This window comes from Carcharhinus amblyrhynchos, chromosome 12 (genome assembly GCF_965287045.1).
Source record: "Carcharhinus amblyrhynchos chromosome 12, sCarAmb.v2.hapA, whole genome shotgun sequence".
NCBI lineage: Eukaryota > Metazoa > Chordata > Chondrichthyes > Carcharhiniformes > Carcharhinidae > Carcharhinus > Carcharhinus amblyrhynchos.
The window spans coordinates 36,222,979-36,242,526 of NC_137335.1; the positions used below are offsets into that span (position 1 = coordinate 36,222,979).

Consider the following 19,548-nt stretch of genomic DNA (forward strand, 5'->3'; position numbering starts at 1 on the left):
CAACCCAAGCCTGAATATTGTCCAGGTTTTGCTTCATTTGGATATTGATTTGCATCAGAATCTGAGGAGTCGTGAATGGAATAAACAGTCATCAGTGAACAACCTTTCTTATCTTTTGATGGAAGGAAGGTCATTGTTGAAGAATCTGAAGGTGGTTGGGCCTAGGACACTACCCCAAGGAACTCTTGCAGGCATGTCCTGGAACAGAGATGATTGTCCTCCATCCACCACAGTCATCTTCCTTTTATGCAAGGTTTGAGTCCTACCAGTATGGATTTTCCTCCTGATTCTCACTGACTCCAGTTTTGCTGGAGCTCCTAGATGCCACACTCGCTGCCTCGATGTCAAGGACAGACACTTGCGTCTCACCTCTGGAAATCAGCTCTCTTGTTTGTTTAAACCAAAGCTGCCAGGAGCTGAGAAGCCCTGGTGGAACCCAAACAGAGAGTTGGTGAACAGCTTATTGCTAAGCAAGTGATGCTTTATTGCACCATTAATAACCCCTTCTATCACTTTACTAACGATTGAGGGTAGACTGACAAGGTAGTAATTGGTCGGATTGGATTTGTCCACATTTTGCATCCAGGGCATACCTGGATAATTTTCCACATTGCTGAGTAGATGCCAGTGTTATTGGTATACTGGAACATCTTGGTTAGGGATGTGGCAAATTCTGGAGCACAAATCTTCATTACTATGGCAAGAATATTGGCAGAGCCTTTTCAGTATTCCATGCCTTCACCTGTTTCCTGACATCACCTGGAGTGAATTGAATTGGCTGAAGACTGGCATCTGTGAGGAGGCTGAGATACATCATGCATTCTTCACTTTTGACTGAAAATTGTTGTGCTAAGAGCACAGTTGTATGCTTGATCTCGGGATTGGACATAGCTCGGCATAACATTGAGGGCCGAAGGGCCTGTACTGTGCTGTAATGTTCTGTGTTTCTAATGTTCTATATATGTTTCTAAATGCTGAGTCTTTCCAAATCCCAAAAGCAAAACTTGAAACAACAGCCTTAACTGTACTTTTACAATTTGGTGTAATGTGAGGAAATGTTTGGAATCCGGACAATGATGTCCCATTGGTGATGATTTTAAACAAAATCAATGTTTATTAAGCAATAAAATAAACAGTAGTAAAGCAAACTAGAAGTACACTTAACTAGACAATGATTATTGCTAATTTTACACTGTTTGAAACAATCTTTATTTCACTACTTTCAGAGCTAACTCTCCCCAAAATGTTCCACAACACTTATAGATTTCTTTTACAAATCCAGTAACAGTCACCACACCAGGCAGTTATATCAATTTGGAGTTGACTTTGAGGTAGACCAAACAGCAGGGTTTCTAAGATGGGCTTTCTTCACAGACACTGCTTGCTGGGAGTTAACCGGATATTCCTGTTGTTGATTGAGGTCTAACTAACAGCTTCCCTGCATAGGTTTAATCATGTATGTAGTTTTCCCCTTTGACCTTCCCTTATGTGGCCTAACTTCTTCATAAGTCATATTTAATTACCTTCATTTCTTAATTTTAGCCTTTAGAGTATAGCTGCAAAGTTTACTCCCTTTATAACCCCCTCTTCACATCTGGCCTCTTCATTTGAACTTCTAATACCTTATTCAAATTCCTTCATATTCTGCTTCCCATTGTTGTCCACACATCAACATATCAAAGGTACTAGTTCCTAAGTTGTCCCTGCTTTAAGTAACTTACATTTCCCACAGTTTTTAAGATATATAACCAGCAGAAAATATTCCTATTTCTTGGATTTCCCTGATATTTTCATTTCACTGCTATTTTCCTGACATTTGCGAATGAATCAGCCTTTTTTTCACTGATGTGCTAGGCTCCCTCATCATTGAGAATGGGGATATTTGTGGAGCCTCCTCATCAAGTTAGTTTTTAATTAAGACTACAGCGTGCAGGGTAGTCCTGTATCATAGCTTCATCAGGCTGACACTCATTTTAGCTATGCCAGGTACTGCTCTTGGCCTGCCTTCCTGCCCTCTTCATTGAATGAAGGGTGATCCCCTGGTTTGGCGATAATGATAGAAGGAGGATATGGCGGTCCATGAGGTTATAGATAGTGGTTGAGTACGTTTCTGCTGCTCATTGCCCACAGAGCCTCATGGATGCCCAGTTTTGAGTTGCTAGATGTGTTTGAAGTCAACCCCATTTTAGATTGGTGGGAATGCCACTCAGCATGCTGGATTGTCAATGTGAAGACAGGATTTTTTCTCCACAAGGACTGCAGTGATCACTGGTATGAATGCTGTCATGGTAGATAGATCTGTGGGATACAGGTTGATGAGGATGAGGTCAAGCATGTTTTTCCTTCTCAGTTCCCTTTCCATCTGCAACAGACCCAGTTTTGCAGTTATATCCCTTAGGACTTGGCCAGCTTGGTCTGTAGTGGTGCTGCCAAGCCACTCTTGGTGTTAGATATTGAAGTCCCCCACCCAGAGTACATTTCACACCCTTGCTACCCTCATTGCATTCTCCAAGTGATGTTCACATGCAGGACTACTGATTCATCAGCTGAGGGGATATGGTATTTGGTATGCAGCCCACGTTTGACCTAACGCAGTGAGACTTTATGAAATCCAGAGTCAATACTATGTCCTGAAACAGTTGGCTCAGTGTGGCTAGTTCTGGAACATAAGTCTTCACTACAGATAACTGGTGTCAGGCCACACAGTCTTTGCCGTTTCAGGTGTGCTGAGCAATATCTTGATATCTAGTGGAGTAAGTTCAATTGGCTAAAGACTAACTAAACTCCCAATGTTGAGGACTGCAAGAGGAGACAACAACAGATCATTCACTTGATACTTCTGACTGAAAATGTTTGCAAATACTTCAGCTTTGTCTTCTGCACTGGCATGCTGGGCTGCATCATCATTAAGAATGGAAATATTCATGGAGTTACCACCTCCACTTGTTAATTGGTTATTGATTTGGCCACTACCATTCACAAGGTATGTGGCAGAACTGCAGAGGTTTGATCTGATCTGTTAGTTGTGGGATAACACACCTGTCTTTTAGGATGCATGTAGTTTTTGAGTTGTAGCTTCACCAAATTGCACTTGTATTTAGATATACATGACATTCCTCATTGAGCCTGACTTGCTGGAAATGATAGAATGAGGGATTTACTATGCCATGAGGTTGCAGTTTGTAGTAGGTCACAATTTTGCTGCTGTGCCTCGTAAATTTTGTGTTGCTAGATTTGTTCTGAATTATCTTGTTTAACATGATGTAATGCTGCACAACTGTCTTCAGTGCAAAGATGGGATTGTGTAGCAATCACTTGTGTCTGTACCATCATGGACAGATGCATCTGTCACAGGTAGATTGGCAAGGATGAGGTCAGGTCTATTTGTGCCTCAGGTTGGTGTATCATCACCTGCTGTCGGCCCAGTCTAGCAAATTTTGATTATGTTTGTATTATTAAATTGGAGTAGTCTTCCAATTATTTTGAGTGAAACAAAATTTAATGACTGCTCTTTTATAGCTCCTCCAATTTTGGCCTTTTGTGCATCACCAATTTTAAATGCTCACACTGTTAGCAGTTGTGCTTTTAAACTCCTGAGATTGCAATGGAATTCCTTCCCTAAATCTTTCCCCCTGAACCTTTCCCACTTTTGACATTTTTCATCCTTCAAAATACTCTTTGAAGCCCAATTCCTCGGTGATATCTCCTGTTTCCTTATGTGCTGTGGCGCCTATAATTATTTTTGGTCATGCTCTTGTGAAGTGCCTTGGGACATTTTGTAACATAACTGTATAAACGTTATTCCTGTACATGTGTAAGTGTTGAATTTTTTCTGCAGACAACGCTGCTAGATCTGGATGCCTTGGCAAGACATCTCGCTGACTGCATTCGTAGGTTGGTCAACATAAATTTTGAAGTTTTTCGCAGTTTTGTAATATGCATTGCTGCATCTTAATGTTCATTTTCTCTTTGTAGCAGGGAAATTCTTGATCAACAGGACAGTAGTATTGAAGATGATGGACTTACAGGACTCCTGCGACTCTGCACTGTAGTCATAAAGCACAAGCCTCCATTTAAATTCTCCCGAGAGGGACAGGTAGGCAGCTCTTTTTTTAAGTGATTATTATAGAAATTACAAAAATTTATGGCACAGTAGGAGGCCACTCAGCCTTTTGTTCCTTTCCAGGCTTTTTGTTAGAGCAGTTTTGTGTTGCTCCCCTTCCTGTCTTTTGTCATAATCATCTTAGTTGTTCATCTTTAAATCCTGCACAACTCACTCAAAATTATTCATAGAATCAGCTTCACCTTTGTCAACTAGAGGTTTCCAGGTCTGAGCAACTGAGTTAATAATTCTTCCTCATCTCCCATTATGTTCTATTTCTAATGATTTTGAATCCATAATCACTAGTTATTGATCCATGTGCCAGAGGAAGTATTTTTTCCAACTTACTCACCAAAACCTCTAATCATCTTAAAAATCTTGATGAGGTCACTTTTTAACCTTTTTTGTTCCAATGAATGAAGTCATAACTTTTCCAATTCTCATCACAACTGAAGTCCTTCATCTCCTGTAACATGCATAAACTATCTCTATTTCATTCCAAGTCCTTTCCATCCTTCCTGAAGTGTGGTGCCCTGAATTGTCCACAATAAACCCCCCCGCTCCAGAGGTATGGGCTGTGTGTTGGGTGGAGAAGGCCCGAGGAAAGGCTGCAGTTTAGCAGCAGTAATGCTAATATTGTGACTGGAGGGAAGAGTGGGGTCAGGGCAGTGATGATTGAGATTGGGTCAGTGATGGGGAGTTCATGGAAGAGGGATTTCACTAGTCTGCTTTATAGCCATCAGGGTCAATCTCTTTTACAATTTTCTGTGTTGCTTAGAGAAACATTATTCTAAAAATCTACAGTACACTGTGTTAGAGTCACATTATTATAGATCAACATTTCTATAACAGTTAATATTACAGCAAATCACTAAAAGACCATCAAATCCATGATTCCTGGCTTCTGAGCCATTTCTCTGCCCCAAGCTCCTGAACTCCACCTAGAGTAAAACTGTAGAACTGCACAAGCATGGCATTGGCGGCAAACGTGATCTGATAAAATGATTTGATAGGGTCGATCCTGTGGCTGGGAAATCCAAAACAAAATGGCCTAATCTTAACGTTAGAGAAAGGATATTGAGCGGATAAAGTTTTCCTAGGGCCGTGGAAACCTAGAGCTTGCTTCCCTGAAGGGGTGTGGATGTGACTGAGAGTAAAAGTATCTGAGGGATGCAGAGGAAAACTGGGCAAGCTTACCTGTTGTCTAGGTCTGCTATGATATATTCCAGACTGGATTTGCAGATCCGACTGCCCCCCTCCTATTCCCAAGTTCCTGAACCCACATAGAGAAAGTAGACAGAATGTGTGTATACAGGTATGTGTTTGAAGCTAAAACAGGTGATTGATTTACTAGTATTTTACTTACTAAATCTCAGCTCATTTTCCATAAAATGTTGTACTTTTGAGAAAATACCAATAAGTATTTTTGAATTTGAGAAATACTCCAATATTGTTGTAGATGGATTCAACCATTACTTTGCTAAGAATCATTAAAAAGAAACATTTGAAGCAAGTGAGGTGCAAGAAATTGCAATGAGACATTCGTATTCTTTTAAATATTGTGCCTGAATTTCTCCAATCACAAAGCTCAATATTCTTGTCTCATTGAGAGCAAGGGACTTGCAGAATACCCATGGCAAAAATCATAGATATTTTCAACTAAACGAGGAATTCTTAGAATTCCCATAATTTCAAGTTGAATTACTTTCACAAACTGGTATCTGCAATAATATTTAATATAAAAAAAATATACTGAAGCCAACAGTTGCCCCTCAAAAGTGGAGGATCACAATCCAAATAGTTTCTTATGTTCTAAAAAATTGCAGATAAACTCAGAGGTTAATTTTGCATGCTTCCCTTTTAATTGCTCCAGTTAATAAATGTTGCATGTTATTAAAATGTAAATATTAATTCACAAAAAAAATTACAAAAACAAAATGTGAAATTGGAATGATAGGATGTGCAGCCCATGTTGGCTTACTTCATTGTTATACAATTTTGCTGTTGACCTAAATCAAGTACAAAGCAGGAATCATATCAAGGAAATCTATACCATCCAGTGATATACTACCAATTTACAGATTAGAACATAAGAACATAAGAAATAGGAGCAGGAGTAGGCCATCTAGCCCTTCGAGCCTGCCCCGCCATTCAATAAGATCATGGCTGATCTGTTGCTGCTCAGTTCCACTTTCCCGCCCTCTCCCCATAACCCTTAATCCCCTCTCTTATCAAAAACCCATCAACCCGCGTCTTAAATATATTTAGCAAGGCAGCCTCCACCACTTCAACAGGCAGAGAATTCCAGAGATTCACCACCCTTTGAGTGAAGAAGTTCCTCCTCAACTCCGTTCTAAACCGCCCCCCTTTTATCTTGAGGCTGTGCCCCCTAGTCCTACTGTCTTTTTTGAGCGGGAAGAGTCTCTCCACCTCTATCTATCCATCCCATTCATCATCTTTTACGTCTCAATGAGATCTCCCCTCATTCTTCTAAACTCTAACGAGTACAAGCCCAGTTTATTCAGCCTCTCCTCATAGCTCAACCCCCTCAACTCCGGTATCAGCCTAGTAAACCTCCTCTGCACTCCCTCCAAGGCCAAAATATCTTTGCGCAGGTGCGGCGCCCAAAACTGCACACAGTACTCCAGCTGCAGCCTCACCAATGCCCTATACAGCTGCAGCAAGACCTCCCTACTTTTATATTCAATCCCCCTCGCTATGAAGGCCAGCATCCCATTTGCCTTCCTGACCACCTGCTGCACCTGCAAGCTGGGTTTTTGCAACTCATGCACAAGGACCCCGAGGTCCCTCTGCACCGTCGCCTGCTGCAGTTTTTCGCCATGTAAGTAATAGTCCTTCCTACCATTCTTCCTACCAAAGTGGACCACCTCACACTTGCCAACATTAAATTCCATTTGCCATTTCCTGGCCCATTCACCCAGCCTATCTAGATCCTTCTGCAGACTCTCCACGCCCTCCACACAATTTGCCGTTCCCCCAATCTTGGTGTCATCAGCAAATTTCGACACCCTACACTCAGTTCCCTCCTCCAGATCATCTATATAAATGGTAAAAAGCTGAGGCCCCAGCACCGACCCCTGGGGCACTCCACTAGTCACCATCCGCCAATCCGAATAGCACCCGTTGACCCCCACTCTCTGCCTCCTATTTGACAACCAATCCTCTATCCACGCTAACACCCTACCCCCAACTCCATGTCCCTCGACCTTCTGCAACAACCTCTTGTGAGGTACTTTGTCAAACACCTTCTGAAAATCTAGAAAGACCACATCCACTGGCTCTCCTCTATCCACCGCCCTAGACACATCCTCATAGAACTCCAGTAAATTTGTCAGACACGACTTCCCTTTAATGAAACCGTGCTGCGTCTGCTCTATCAAGCAATTCCCTTCAAGATTTAAATCACATTTTAAATCATTAAAATATTAATTTTAATAGCAGTACAAAATACATTATCCAGGGTATGTTTAGTCAGTAGCTCAGTGGATTTTAGTGCTTGCGAAATACGACAATCCAAAGCAATATTTCTTCTGCTTTATTGTAGGAATTTCTGAGAGATGTGTTCAATCTCCTGTTTTTGCTACCAAGCCTGAAGGACAGACAACAACCAAAGTGCAAGTCACATTCCTCCAGAGCAGCAGCCTACGATTTGTTGGTGGAAATGGTGAAAGGATCAGCAGAAAACTACAGGTTGCTACACAACTGGGTGATGGCACAGCACATGCAGTGTAAGGAAAATTTATATCTCCATGAAAAAAATGGGCTAAATTCAGAAGAATGAGGAAACAAACTTTTCCATGAAGGCTAAATATAATATCTTAAAAAGAATTATGCTGAACATAGATCAGCATGCTCAAGACTAAATGGATGTGAATTTAAATAACATGGCTTTAGGAGAGAGATCCTCCATAACCATGCTCCTTGAACATTGAGGGAGTAAAATACTAGTCAACTTCAAAAAGGCATTTGAAATGGTTTTGCATGAGAGACAAATAGATATCATCAAAACTGTAGGATTACAGATGGAATTTGTGAATAGTTAAGTTGGAGTGTAGAAAACAAGAACTTTTGATAAGTTGCAAGTTATACCAAGGTGGATGGAAGTACTAAATTGGATGTCCCAGAGCTTCAAATTGAGACCACTACCATTTCTAATTTCACTCAAAACTTGGATTCAAAAATTCAAGACAAGTTTGCCAAATTTTGGAGTTGATCTAAAACTTGAGCAGGAGGTGAGTAGGATAGTGAACAAAGTTGACAAAATGAGAACGCAAACCATTTGGATTTGAAACTTCTTGTAGAAGAATGCGAAGTACTGCTCAGTGGAAGCAAAAATGGATAAAATGCACATACCATAAATGGTATTGAATTAGTTACTGATAAAGCAGAAGGAGACCAAGGACCCTTATTGGAGTTAATGCTCAACATGTCCAATCAATAAAGTAGCAATCAATGAAGCCATTTAGATGTTGAACTACATAGACAAAATGTCGGAATACAGACAAGGGGAGGTCATGTTCAATTTGCACAGTGCTGTGGTCAGTAGACATCCTAAGTATTGTATCCATTTCTGGTTGCCAGGAAACAAGTGAGATATTCAATTGCTGGAGACTCTGGAAATGAGCTCATCCCCTATGTCAAGGGTCTGAAATGTGAGAAAAAGCTGAAGAAACTTTGATTTTTCAGCTTGGGGGAGAAAAACAGCCTCAGATTATCCAAGATCATTATGAAAATGTTAAATCTGGAATACTACTTTAAATCATGGGAGTAGGATGAAGTGCTATGGGTTTAACTTGCAACACGTAAATTTAGGACTAATACCATGCAGATTATCAGATGAAGTTAACTTCCAAATTGGGTAGAAAGGTTGAAAATCCTGCAGTCATTTAAAAACAATTAGATGGAACAATCGGAAGATGGATGAGAGAGGAACGTACCATAGGGTCATTCTAGGTATTGTTAATACAGACTAAACAGTTCTCCCAATCTATAGTCATCTTTTTGATTTTATAAGGATCTCTGCCATTGTAAATGATTCCTAAGTATGCTGTCAATTTATTTTTTAAACGATCATATTACCATTTGAATTGAGAACTTAATCCTACTTATTTGGAAGAAAATCACAACTTTTTATGCTTAAGAGTTTTTGATGTATTTTCCATTTTTAAAGAGACATTAAATTGTCTAAACCAAGGGCACCACATTGGTGGGTGGTAAAGCTGGTGGGGGCGAAGAATCCAATGGCAATTATGCTGGCAGGATTTCCAGTTCCCATTGTTACTGCAATGATGGCATGGCACGTGGTTTACAGCCACTTTTGACAAATAAGGAACTGGCAAACAGTCCCTGTGTGGGCACACAGGTAAGTGGGGAGAGAGTCAAGCTGCACAGGTAAGTAGGGTGAGAATCAAGCCCAGGCTATTCCCTGGCACCATGGCAGTGCCAATGAAGGGCCTTCTGTTGAGTAGGTCCATGGCAGGGTTGGGGAGGGGATTGTCTGTGGCAGGGGCTTTTCCTACCTGTCTTAATACTCAAGTCAAAAAACGATAATATTCGACCTTTATGTTGACCAAGTAAATTTAGTAAAATATATAGGGTTGTGGTTCATAATAGATTTCTTTGCAAAAAATAAACTGCTGTTACAATTTGTAATTCTTGACTTTGTATCCTTGATTTGCATCTTTCTGCTCCTTGTAAGCCATAGAATACATTACACATGAAAACTGGCCCCACCAAGGAATTCTAGGAATGGAATTGGTCCATGCTCGCACTGCAAGAGTGACTTGTAGAGGATTGGCAGCTGATTTTTCATCACACCAGTGTTTTTTGACAATGTCTTAAATTTTAAACCTTGCAAAAGCAGTGAATGTAAAAAGAGTTTAAATTATAGCTCTGTGAACGTCAATGAAAAGATAAGGTGGCTTGAAAAATTAGCTTTTTCACATGGGCCACTCATGGCTGACTGCACAGCCTTTGCCCTACTCTTGTTACCTTGGTATGAGCACAAATGGACCAATTAAGCTGGGGAGTGATAATGACCAAGGTAATATTGGGGGATTCAGCAATAGTGGTGTCCTTTAAACTGAAGTGAGATCACAGGATGTTCTGTTTTAATTAGCGTATCAAAGTAATATTTAAATGCAGCATGAATGTTGCCAGCATTTGTCTACCCAAGCTGGGATGTCAACCAAATCCTGCTGTTAAACATGGTCTCTGACCACATAGCGTGCATTTCAGTAGGCAAACTTTCTCAGTATGAAGTGAAATTGTCTTTATATGTTTCTTCAGTTGCTTTGATTGTATGCTGTATGGTACAAGTTGCATGTTCATGCACAAAAATTAGTATTTTGTCTACGGGATAAATTTTATCTTGTTTAAATTATTCTTTTCCTCACCATATTCTTTTCCTTACATGCCTTACTCAACGTTTAAGTCATTGCTGTATGCCTGGTTCTGACCACTGGGGTATCTAAATTATTTTCTTAATTCACAGCGTTTTTAATTTTATTAATGCCTTTGAATTATTTTAGATATAGAATTACACGTACACAATGCCACAATGAAAGTTTTAAAGACTAAAAATTGGTATTGTTTCCATTTGATATCTGAAAGGAGTAACCACAAATAAAAAGATAAATTTATTAATTCAGAGATATATTTTTCATTGTGTGGCACAAGTTAATGGAATCTCTTATGAAGAGCAGCACAATTATTTTGAACTAAATTCACTTTTTTATATATAGCATCTCATGCACCATACAAATGGGATTACTGGCCTCATGATGATGTACGAGCCGAGTGCAGATTTGTTGGTTTGACGAATCTTGGAGCAACCTGTTATTTGGCTTCCACCATTCAACAGCTATACATGATACCAGAGGCCAGGCAGGCCATTTTTACAGCTAAAGTAAGTACTGATGAAACATTGAAACTGATATATACAGCAACTCAGGTATTTTGATGAATCTATTCAAATCAATCTAAGCATTAAACTAAACAAACAAGTGAAAATTAAAAGAACTTCCTTGTGATCCAACATAAAAATTAATTTTGTTTTTTTTCAGCCTTGATTTTATCTCAGAAGATAGACACCTAAGTTTACACTGTATTACTGATAGATTTATTGATATAATCTAATTATAGGAATATTATTTACAGTCATACATTGGGTTTATGTATATTTACTTTATTAATTTATTTTTAACTAGACCTAGCAAATCTAGAGAATTAGTTTTAATACTTGACTCTCGCTCCCATTTGGGTTTCTTTTTTAAGGCATCTCTCCCTTCTTCCAGGGTACAAGAAAAGTCAAGTAAACTAATACCTAGGTAATCCTACTGTCATTTCTTGTGTCCAACTTTTCCTTCGTATGTGCAACATTTGTTTGTAATTTCTCTGAGCCTTCCCTTTTGTTCTTTCTCAGCCGCAAAGACCATCTAATGCAGTTTTTAAGAAAAACACAAAACATCTGCTGCAGTCTTCTGCCATTCAGGACCTCAAACCTGTGCAATGCCTTACTTCTGTTAGTCTTTCCTCCTGTGATAGTCAAGCTTTTAAAACCCAAGTTTGCCATCACAGATAGCACTTAGGAGCTTTAACTTTAACCTTCGTTCCTCAACATAAAATAAACGGCAAGTAATTGATTCAATAGTACAATGCGATTCAATAGTACAATTCATTTTACAGGACATGGATGTCACTGGCTAGACCAGCAGGTTCTCATCCACCCACCCACCCACCCACCTCTCTGTTTGTGGAAATAGGTCCACTCTATCTTGGCCCCTCATAATTTTACACACCTTAATTAAATCTCCTTTCAACCTCCTTTGTACCAAAAACAATTCAGACTATCCTATCTTGTAGCTAAAATTCTCCACCCCGGCAACATCCCTGTAAAGTGTGATTACATATTTTCTGTAACATTGGGATCAGAACAGTATGTGGTACTCTATCTGCAGTCTGACTAGTATCCTATGTGCTTTCTTATCCAAATTTTTGACCTGCCCTATCTTCAGGGATCTGTGGACATATTCCATGACCTATTTATTCTTTTACACTTCTCAGCATCCTATCATTTCTTGTGTATTACCTTGCCTTGTTTGCCCTCCTTGTGCATTATTCAGACTTCTCCCGATAGAATTCCATTTATTATATTTCTGCCCACTTGATCAGTTGTTATTTTCAAGTTGTTATTTTCCTCACTATCAACCACATGGTCAATTTTCATATTATTTGCAAACTTACTAATCAAACCCCCAACATTTAAATCTTATGCTGTTTGATACAGGTCACAAATAGCAGTATTGAGTCTTAAGGAGCCCCATTAGAAACAGTCTTCCGATCAGCTGTCAATCATTACCTTTTGTTCTAGCCATTGAACTAATTTTGGATCTCTCTTGCCACCTTTCCTTAGATCCCCTCAACTTTTAATTTTCTGACCAGTCTACAATGTGAGGTCTTGACATAAGACTTGCTAAAATCTATGTGGACTATATCAAATGTGTTACCCTCATTGGCTTCCTTTCGGTCCTGACCTCTTAACAAATCCATGTTGACTACCCTTCATTAACCTGTGTTTTTCTAAATGATTTTATACCGTGTCACGGAATTTCTTCCAGTATTTTTCCCAACACTGAGTCAATGCTGACTGTCCTGAGCCTCACTCCCTTTAAAAAAAAATTACAACATTTCGGTCCTCCAAAACCACACTGGTAGCCAGAGAGGATTGGAAAATGATGGTCAGAGCTTCCACTATTTCTTCCTTTAGCAACCTTGGGTGGGATTTTCCCGTCCTGCTCGTCATGGGATTGTAACGGTGTGGACAGCATCAGGCAAAGGTCAGTTGATCGAGGGCAGGATTTTTCTGGCCTGAATGCAGCTGGAAAATCCTGCCCCCGGATACATTTAATTCAGCTGTGATTTATGCACTTTAAAGGTTGCTAAACATCTTTAGATTTCCTTCCTCAGTGTTTACTCCATTGATTATTTCACACTGCTCTTCATGAACTACGGTAGTAGTTTTCAGTCTGTTTGTGCTAAATCACAGCTCAACTTATTAAAATTAGTCTTTACCTAATTTATATCTTTTACTCCTGTCCACCCTTATCCTTTTCTGTAGTTTTCTGTAAATCTAACTCAATTATGATTATCACTAAAATGTTCTCACACTTATACCCCTTCCACCAGCCAAGATTCATTCTCTAAATTAAGTATAAAATTGTCTGTTGCTGCCCTTGCTATGTACTGGCTAGAAATGCTTTCCAGAATGCATTTTAATAATTTGTCCCCTTTTGTGCCTGTTGCACTCAATTTATCTCAGTTTATGCTTCTTGGCAACTTGCTTACATATTTATTCTTCTAATTCCTGCTGATTGAGTGTCTAGTATACTGCCGGCTGGATGGCTGCCTCTGTTTTATTCATGATGTTGAGATGCCGGTGTTGGACTGGGATAAATACAGTAAGAAGTCTCACAACACCACATGAAAGTCCAACAGGTTTATTTGATAGCAAAAGCCACTAGTTTTCGGAGCACTGCTCCTTCATCAGGTAAGTGCGAATTCTGTTCACAAACAGGGCATATAAAGAGACAAATTTAATTTACAAAATAACGGTTGGAATGCGAGTCTTTACAGGTAATCAAGTCTTAAAGGTACAGATAATGAGTGGCGAGAGGGTTAAGCACAGGTTAAAGAGATGTGTCTCCAGCCAGGACGAGAGATGTGTATTGTTTCCAGCCAGGACAGTTAGTGAGATTTTGCAAGCTCAGGCAAGTCGTGGGAGTTACAGATAGTGTGACATGAACCCAAGATACTGGTTGAGGCCATTCTCATATGTGCAGAGCTTGACTGTCAGTCTCTGCTCAGCGAATCTGCGTTGTCGTATGGGGTGAAGGCCGCCTTGGAGAATGCTTATCCGAAAATCAGAGGCCAAATGCCTATGGCCACTGAAGTGTTCCCCAACAGGAAGAAAACACTCTTGCCTGGTGATTGTCAAGTAGTGTTCATTCATCTGTTGTCATAGCATCTGCATGGTCTCTCCAATGTCCCATGCCTTGAGACATCCTTTCCTGCAGTGTATCAGGTAGACAACGTTGGCCGAGTTGCGAGTCTATGTGCCGTATAACTGGTGTTCTCACGTGAGATGATGGCATCCATGTCAATGATCCAGCACGTCTTGCAGAGGTTGCTGTGTCAGGGTTCTGTGGTGTCATGGTCACTTCTCCTGAAGGCTGGGTAGCTTGCTGCAGACGGTGGTCTGTTTGAGGTTGTGCAGTTGTTTGAAGGTAAGAAGTGGGAGTGTGGGGATGGCCTTGGCAAGATGTTTATCTTCATCAATGACATGTTGAAGGATCCGGAGAAGATGTAGCAGCCCCTCCTCTCCAGGAGGCCAACAGCGGGCATGATGAGGCAGCCAATGAGCCGACAGATCCGCAGTGCAGTAACCGAAAAGAAAAGAGTCGAATTGGACTCCTCCGGAAGGCCGCTGCCTTCGACTTGATACGTATGCTCAAGCTGTCAGGAGATGCATCAACACCAGATTCATCAGCCGCACTCTCAAGACAGCCCTGAACATCACCCAAGCACAACACAAAGCCATCCGCAACATTTCATCAAACCAGCAGACAAAGGAGGGGCCATCATCATAAGGAACAGAACGGATTACTGCAAAGAAGTGTACCGACAACTGAACAACAAGGAACATTACATACAGTTACCCACAGTTCCGACCAAAGAACACACCTGTCAACTCAACAGACTGATCAAGACCTTTGATCTGGACCTTCAGTGCACCGTCCATGCTCTCATTCCATGTACTCCCCGCGTTGGAGATCTCTACTGCCTCCTAAAGATACATAAGGCAAACACACCCAGCTGTCCCATCGTATCGGGCAATGGGACCCTGTGCGAGAGCCACGCCGGCTACATCAAGGGTATCCTGAAACCCATTGTACAAAGAACTCCCAGTTTTTGTCGCGACACTATGGACCTCCTACAGAAACTCAGCGCGCATGGAGCAGTTGAACCAGGAGCATTCCTTGTCACAATGGATGTCTCGGCACTCTACACCAGCATCTCCCGCGACTATTACGTTGCTGCAACTGCCAGTCTTCAGATACAATTTTATAACTCATTCGTTTCATCCTGGACCACAATGTCTTCACCTTCAACAACCAGTTTTTCATCTAAACTCACGTAACAGCCATAGTGACCAAATTCGCACCTCGATGTGCCAACATCTTCATGCACAGGTTCAAACAAGACCTCCTTACCGCACAGGACCTTCAACTGATGCTATATACTAGCTATGTAGATGACATTTTCTTCCTTTTGGACTCATAGTGAATAATCACTGAAACAACTATATGATGACATCAACAAATTCCATCCCACCATCAGACTCATCATGGACTACTCTCTGAAATTGGTTGGATTCTTGGACACACACATCTCCATCAAGGATGGTCACCTCAGCACTTCACTGCACCGCAAGCCCACAGATAACCTCATGATGCTCCACTTCTCCAGCTTCCATCCTAAACATGTTAAAGAAACCATCCCCTATGGACAAGCTCTCTGTATACACAGGATCTGCTCAAATGAGAGGATCACAACAGACTCCTCCAGACGCTGAAAGATGCCTTCATAAGAAAAGGATATGGTACTTGATTCATCCGTCGATGGTTCTGGTGCACCACACTGAAAAACACACCGACTTCCTCAGAAGACAGACAGACATAATGGACAGAGTACCCTTCGTCGTCCAGTAGTTCCCCAGAGCGGAGAAGCTACGACATCATCTCCAGAGCCTTTTAATGTGTCATTAATGAAGACGAACATCTCGCCGAGTCCATCCACACACCCCCGCTTCTTGCCTTCAAATAACTGCACAGCCTTAAAATAGGCCATTGCTTGCGGCAAACTACCCAGCCTTCAGGAGAACAGTGACCACGACACCACATAACCCTGCCACAGCAACCTCTGCAAGACATGCCAGATCATCGACACAGATGCCATCATCTCACGTGAGAACACCATCCAGCAGGTACAGGGTACATACACTTGCAACTTGGCCAACGTTGTCTACCTGATACGTTGCAGGAAAAGATGTCCCGAGGCGTGGTACATTTGGGAGACAATGCAGATGCTACAATAATGGATGAATGAACACCGCTCAACAATCACCAGGCAAGAGTGTTCTCTTCCTTTTGGGAACACTTCAGTGGTCATGGGCATTCGGCCTCTGATCTTCAGGTAAGCAGTCCCCAAGGTGGCCTTCACGATACACGACAATGCAGAGTCGCCGAGCAGAAACTGATAGCCAAGTTCCGCACACATGAGGACGGCCTCAACCGGGATCTTGGGTTACTATCTGTAACCCCCATGACTTGCCTGGGCTTGCAAAATCTTGCTAACTGTCCTGCCTGGAGACAATACACATCTCATTTAACCTGCGCTTAACCCTCTCTCCACTCATATTGTCTGCACCTTTTAAGACTTGATTACGTGTAAAAACTTGCATTCCAACCGTTATTGTGTAAATTAAGTTTGTGTCTTCATATGCCCTGTTTGTGAACAGAACTCCCACTTACCTGATGAAGGAGCAGCACTCCGAAAGCTAATGGCTTTTGCGATCAAATAAACCTGTTGGACTTTAACCTGGTGTTGTGAGACTTCTTTCTCTGTTTTATTCCCTAGTTCAAACTAAATGGCCTCCTTTGATTCTCCTTGCAGCATATCATCCTCCTCACAACTGTGATTGTTTCTTTGAACAGTATTGCAAACCCCTCAACCTTTTTAATCCTCTTTCTATCCCATACAATTGCATAGCTGTGTAACCAGGAATGTTGAATGTTGTTCCTGTCCTTGCTTAGGCCATGTTTCAGTAATGGCTATGATATAATACTTCGAAGTATTGTACCTTAGCGTCTGTCTTAGTCACTAGATTCCTTGCACTGAAGTATATAGCACTAACGACTGAATACCTCCTTTTGTCTATTTTCTAGCCTTTGTGTCCTTGACCTTCCATGCTTAACTTACAATTTATTGCCCTTAATTCCAGCTTTGCTGTTCTTCTTCCTGACTCTACGCTCAGATTTCCTTCCACTGCCAGGCTAGTTTAGACCAAATTGCATAGGGGTTAGGCATCTTAAAGAGCAGCTAACAATGGTGGAACTAAGAAAGGTAGGAATTTGAAGCTCAAGTCAGAGGAATAGATAGCTTGGGGTGGGGTAAGGGTCATTATTGGGGCAGGTTAGGCTAGACTAGGATGTCAAGGTTATTGGAGGTAAAGGTCTAAAATGGTTTTAAACAGATGAGAGTTTTAACTTTACGCATTGAGTAAGGCTGTAGAAGAGCTAAAGCTGAAATATTATTTAAAATTTAAATTCTGGTAGAACGAGATTCAAACTGGTAGAAGGCAAATTTAGAGTGAATGTCACAGCAATTACTTGAGCAAAGAAAGTGATCAACATATTGAATGAACTGTAGAGTAGTAAAGTTGAAAATCTTGATCTAAGAATAAATTTTGTGATGTGAAGGAGAGAATATTGGGACTTTTTGGGATGGGTAAAAAGACAAGAAAAAGCATTCCTCACCTGCAATTATATTAAGATTGTGAAATATTGGGCTGTTACTGCTGAGCTCCAGGTTGTTGTATTGGTACCCCAATGATGTACAGGGAATCCCATTCAGGAGTTCACAGTTAAGGTTTGCACTACTGCACTGGGAACCATCCAAAAATGCAATTTTAAATCTCAAACTTCAGATGGTTTTGCCTAGGTTACCCAGAAAATGTTAGAAGAAACACCTTCTAACTTCAGGGTAACGATTGTACAGACTCGCAACAAACTTTTGCAAGAATTCCTCAATTCACAGGGGTTTTCCCCTGCTGGGCCTGACTCTCCTGTGACCCGCAGCTAGCGCTGTAAAATAGGGTGCATGGCTTCCTTCCCTTCGATAGTGCTGCACTCGATGTGAGGACACAAGGCACTGCCCAGACCTTACCAGGCTTGAGTTGGAAGGTAGGATGCGACAGGATCCCAGATAAAGAACTGGGAGCGAAGGGGCAATCCAATACTGATTACCATCCTGAGGAAGTTCAGGCCCATTGTATCTTTAGTTGTGTTTGCTGTAATATTCTGAAAAATACTGCAGCAAGTAAGAATAATAAGCCTTGTAATTATTTTTAGATTTTAGTGTCATCCTGAGGACAAGTAAGATCGTGGTAGCTCCTGTTAATAGCATTTTCAATACAATGATTCTACATCAAGTCAGTTCTATATTTCGGACACAGCAATACAGAATGGCAAATGAATTCTTAGTTTTGTAAATAAAATTTCCAATCTATGTTTTATTATGTATTAATTTGAAAAATAGTCCACTATATACTGTTACGAATACAAAACTACCTAGGATTTTAAAAAGATTATTTGATTTTAGTTTACAACTCAATGTATCGGTAACAGCAACATTTTTTTTCTTATCTCCTGTTCCTCTCGAGGCTGTGACTGTATCAACTGTTGTTTCTGAAAACTTTGCACAGGAGTTCCATGGGTAGCGATTTTGTTCTGTCCTTTTTGGAAAATCAAACCATTCAATTTGTAAACAGAAAGCTTTCACATAATACAATGAGAGGAAAAGAAAACATCATGAATGGCTACTTGTGCACCATGTGACAGACAGGCATACCTGATTTTCGCTATCAGCATCCAGTTAGTACAATTATTTCATGAACTATACTAATCGAGGTTTAGAATGCAGCTCAAAGGTATTTCATTAGAGGTAATGACAGGTCTTTTCTCTCTATTTTAACATTATATTAGAAAATTATATGCATTTGCTGCCCTATCTTCAAATTATTCTGATCCATCTGCTTGTGTTAGAGAAGTAACTTGTGATCCTTGCTGGTTTGGACAATTGTTATTTTTTCCCCTTCTATCAATAAACATTGATTTGCCCCTTTTACAATAAAATTATCATCACAATTGATGTCTTGATCAGGCTAAAGCACCTCGAGCCAGCTTTTTTTCTGCTTGCTAACTTCTAAATCTGTAAGTAAAGGCGTTGAATGTAATTTATTGAAAAGTGTCAACTGTTGTTTCTGAAAACTTCTGCAAATCTTGTCCATCATCTTCCCCCTACTGGTTTAATTGATAATCTTCTAATGGGAAAGTTGACCCTTTGTTGGCTCACATTTCTTGATAATTGTGTTTCAAAAAATCTGCCTCAATTGTCTCATTCTGTTTTGCAACTATAGTCACATCTTTCCGATCCTATGCAGTCTGGTGTCCAATAATACTTGTGTTGTTAGTATCCTTCCAATAATGCTCAAGATTGTAGATCTGAACTCATGATATCTTTCTTTCTATTACTCCCAGTCAACCTTTCCTCTATTTGCAAAATTATCTGTGCTTATCCTACCGCTA

General features: G+C 40.6%; 1 protein-coding gene across 4 annotated transcripts in view; it reads left to right on the forward strand.

Moving 5' to 3' along the window:
* Nucleotides 1-19,548, forward strand: part of usp34 (ubiquitin specific peptidase 34) — a 290,233-nt gene that overhangs the window by 172,480 nt on the left and 98,205 nt on the right. For all 4 annotated transcript variants that reach the window (XM_080200367.1, XM_080200368.1, XM_080200369.1 and 1 more), the window contains exons 39-42: nucleotides 3,839-3,894; nucleotides 3,976-4,096; nucleotides 7,668-7,851; nucleotides 10,867-11,030. In XM_080200367.1, coding sequence (XP_080056493.1) covers nucleotides 3,839-3,894; nucleotides 3,976-4,096; nucleotides 7,668-7,851; nucleotides 10,867-11,030 — 525 coding nt within the window. The remainder of the gene's footprint in view (nucleotides 1-3,838; nucleotides 3,895-3,975; nucleotides 4,097-7,667; nucleotides 7,852-10,866; nucleotides 11,031-19,548) is intronic.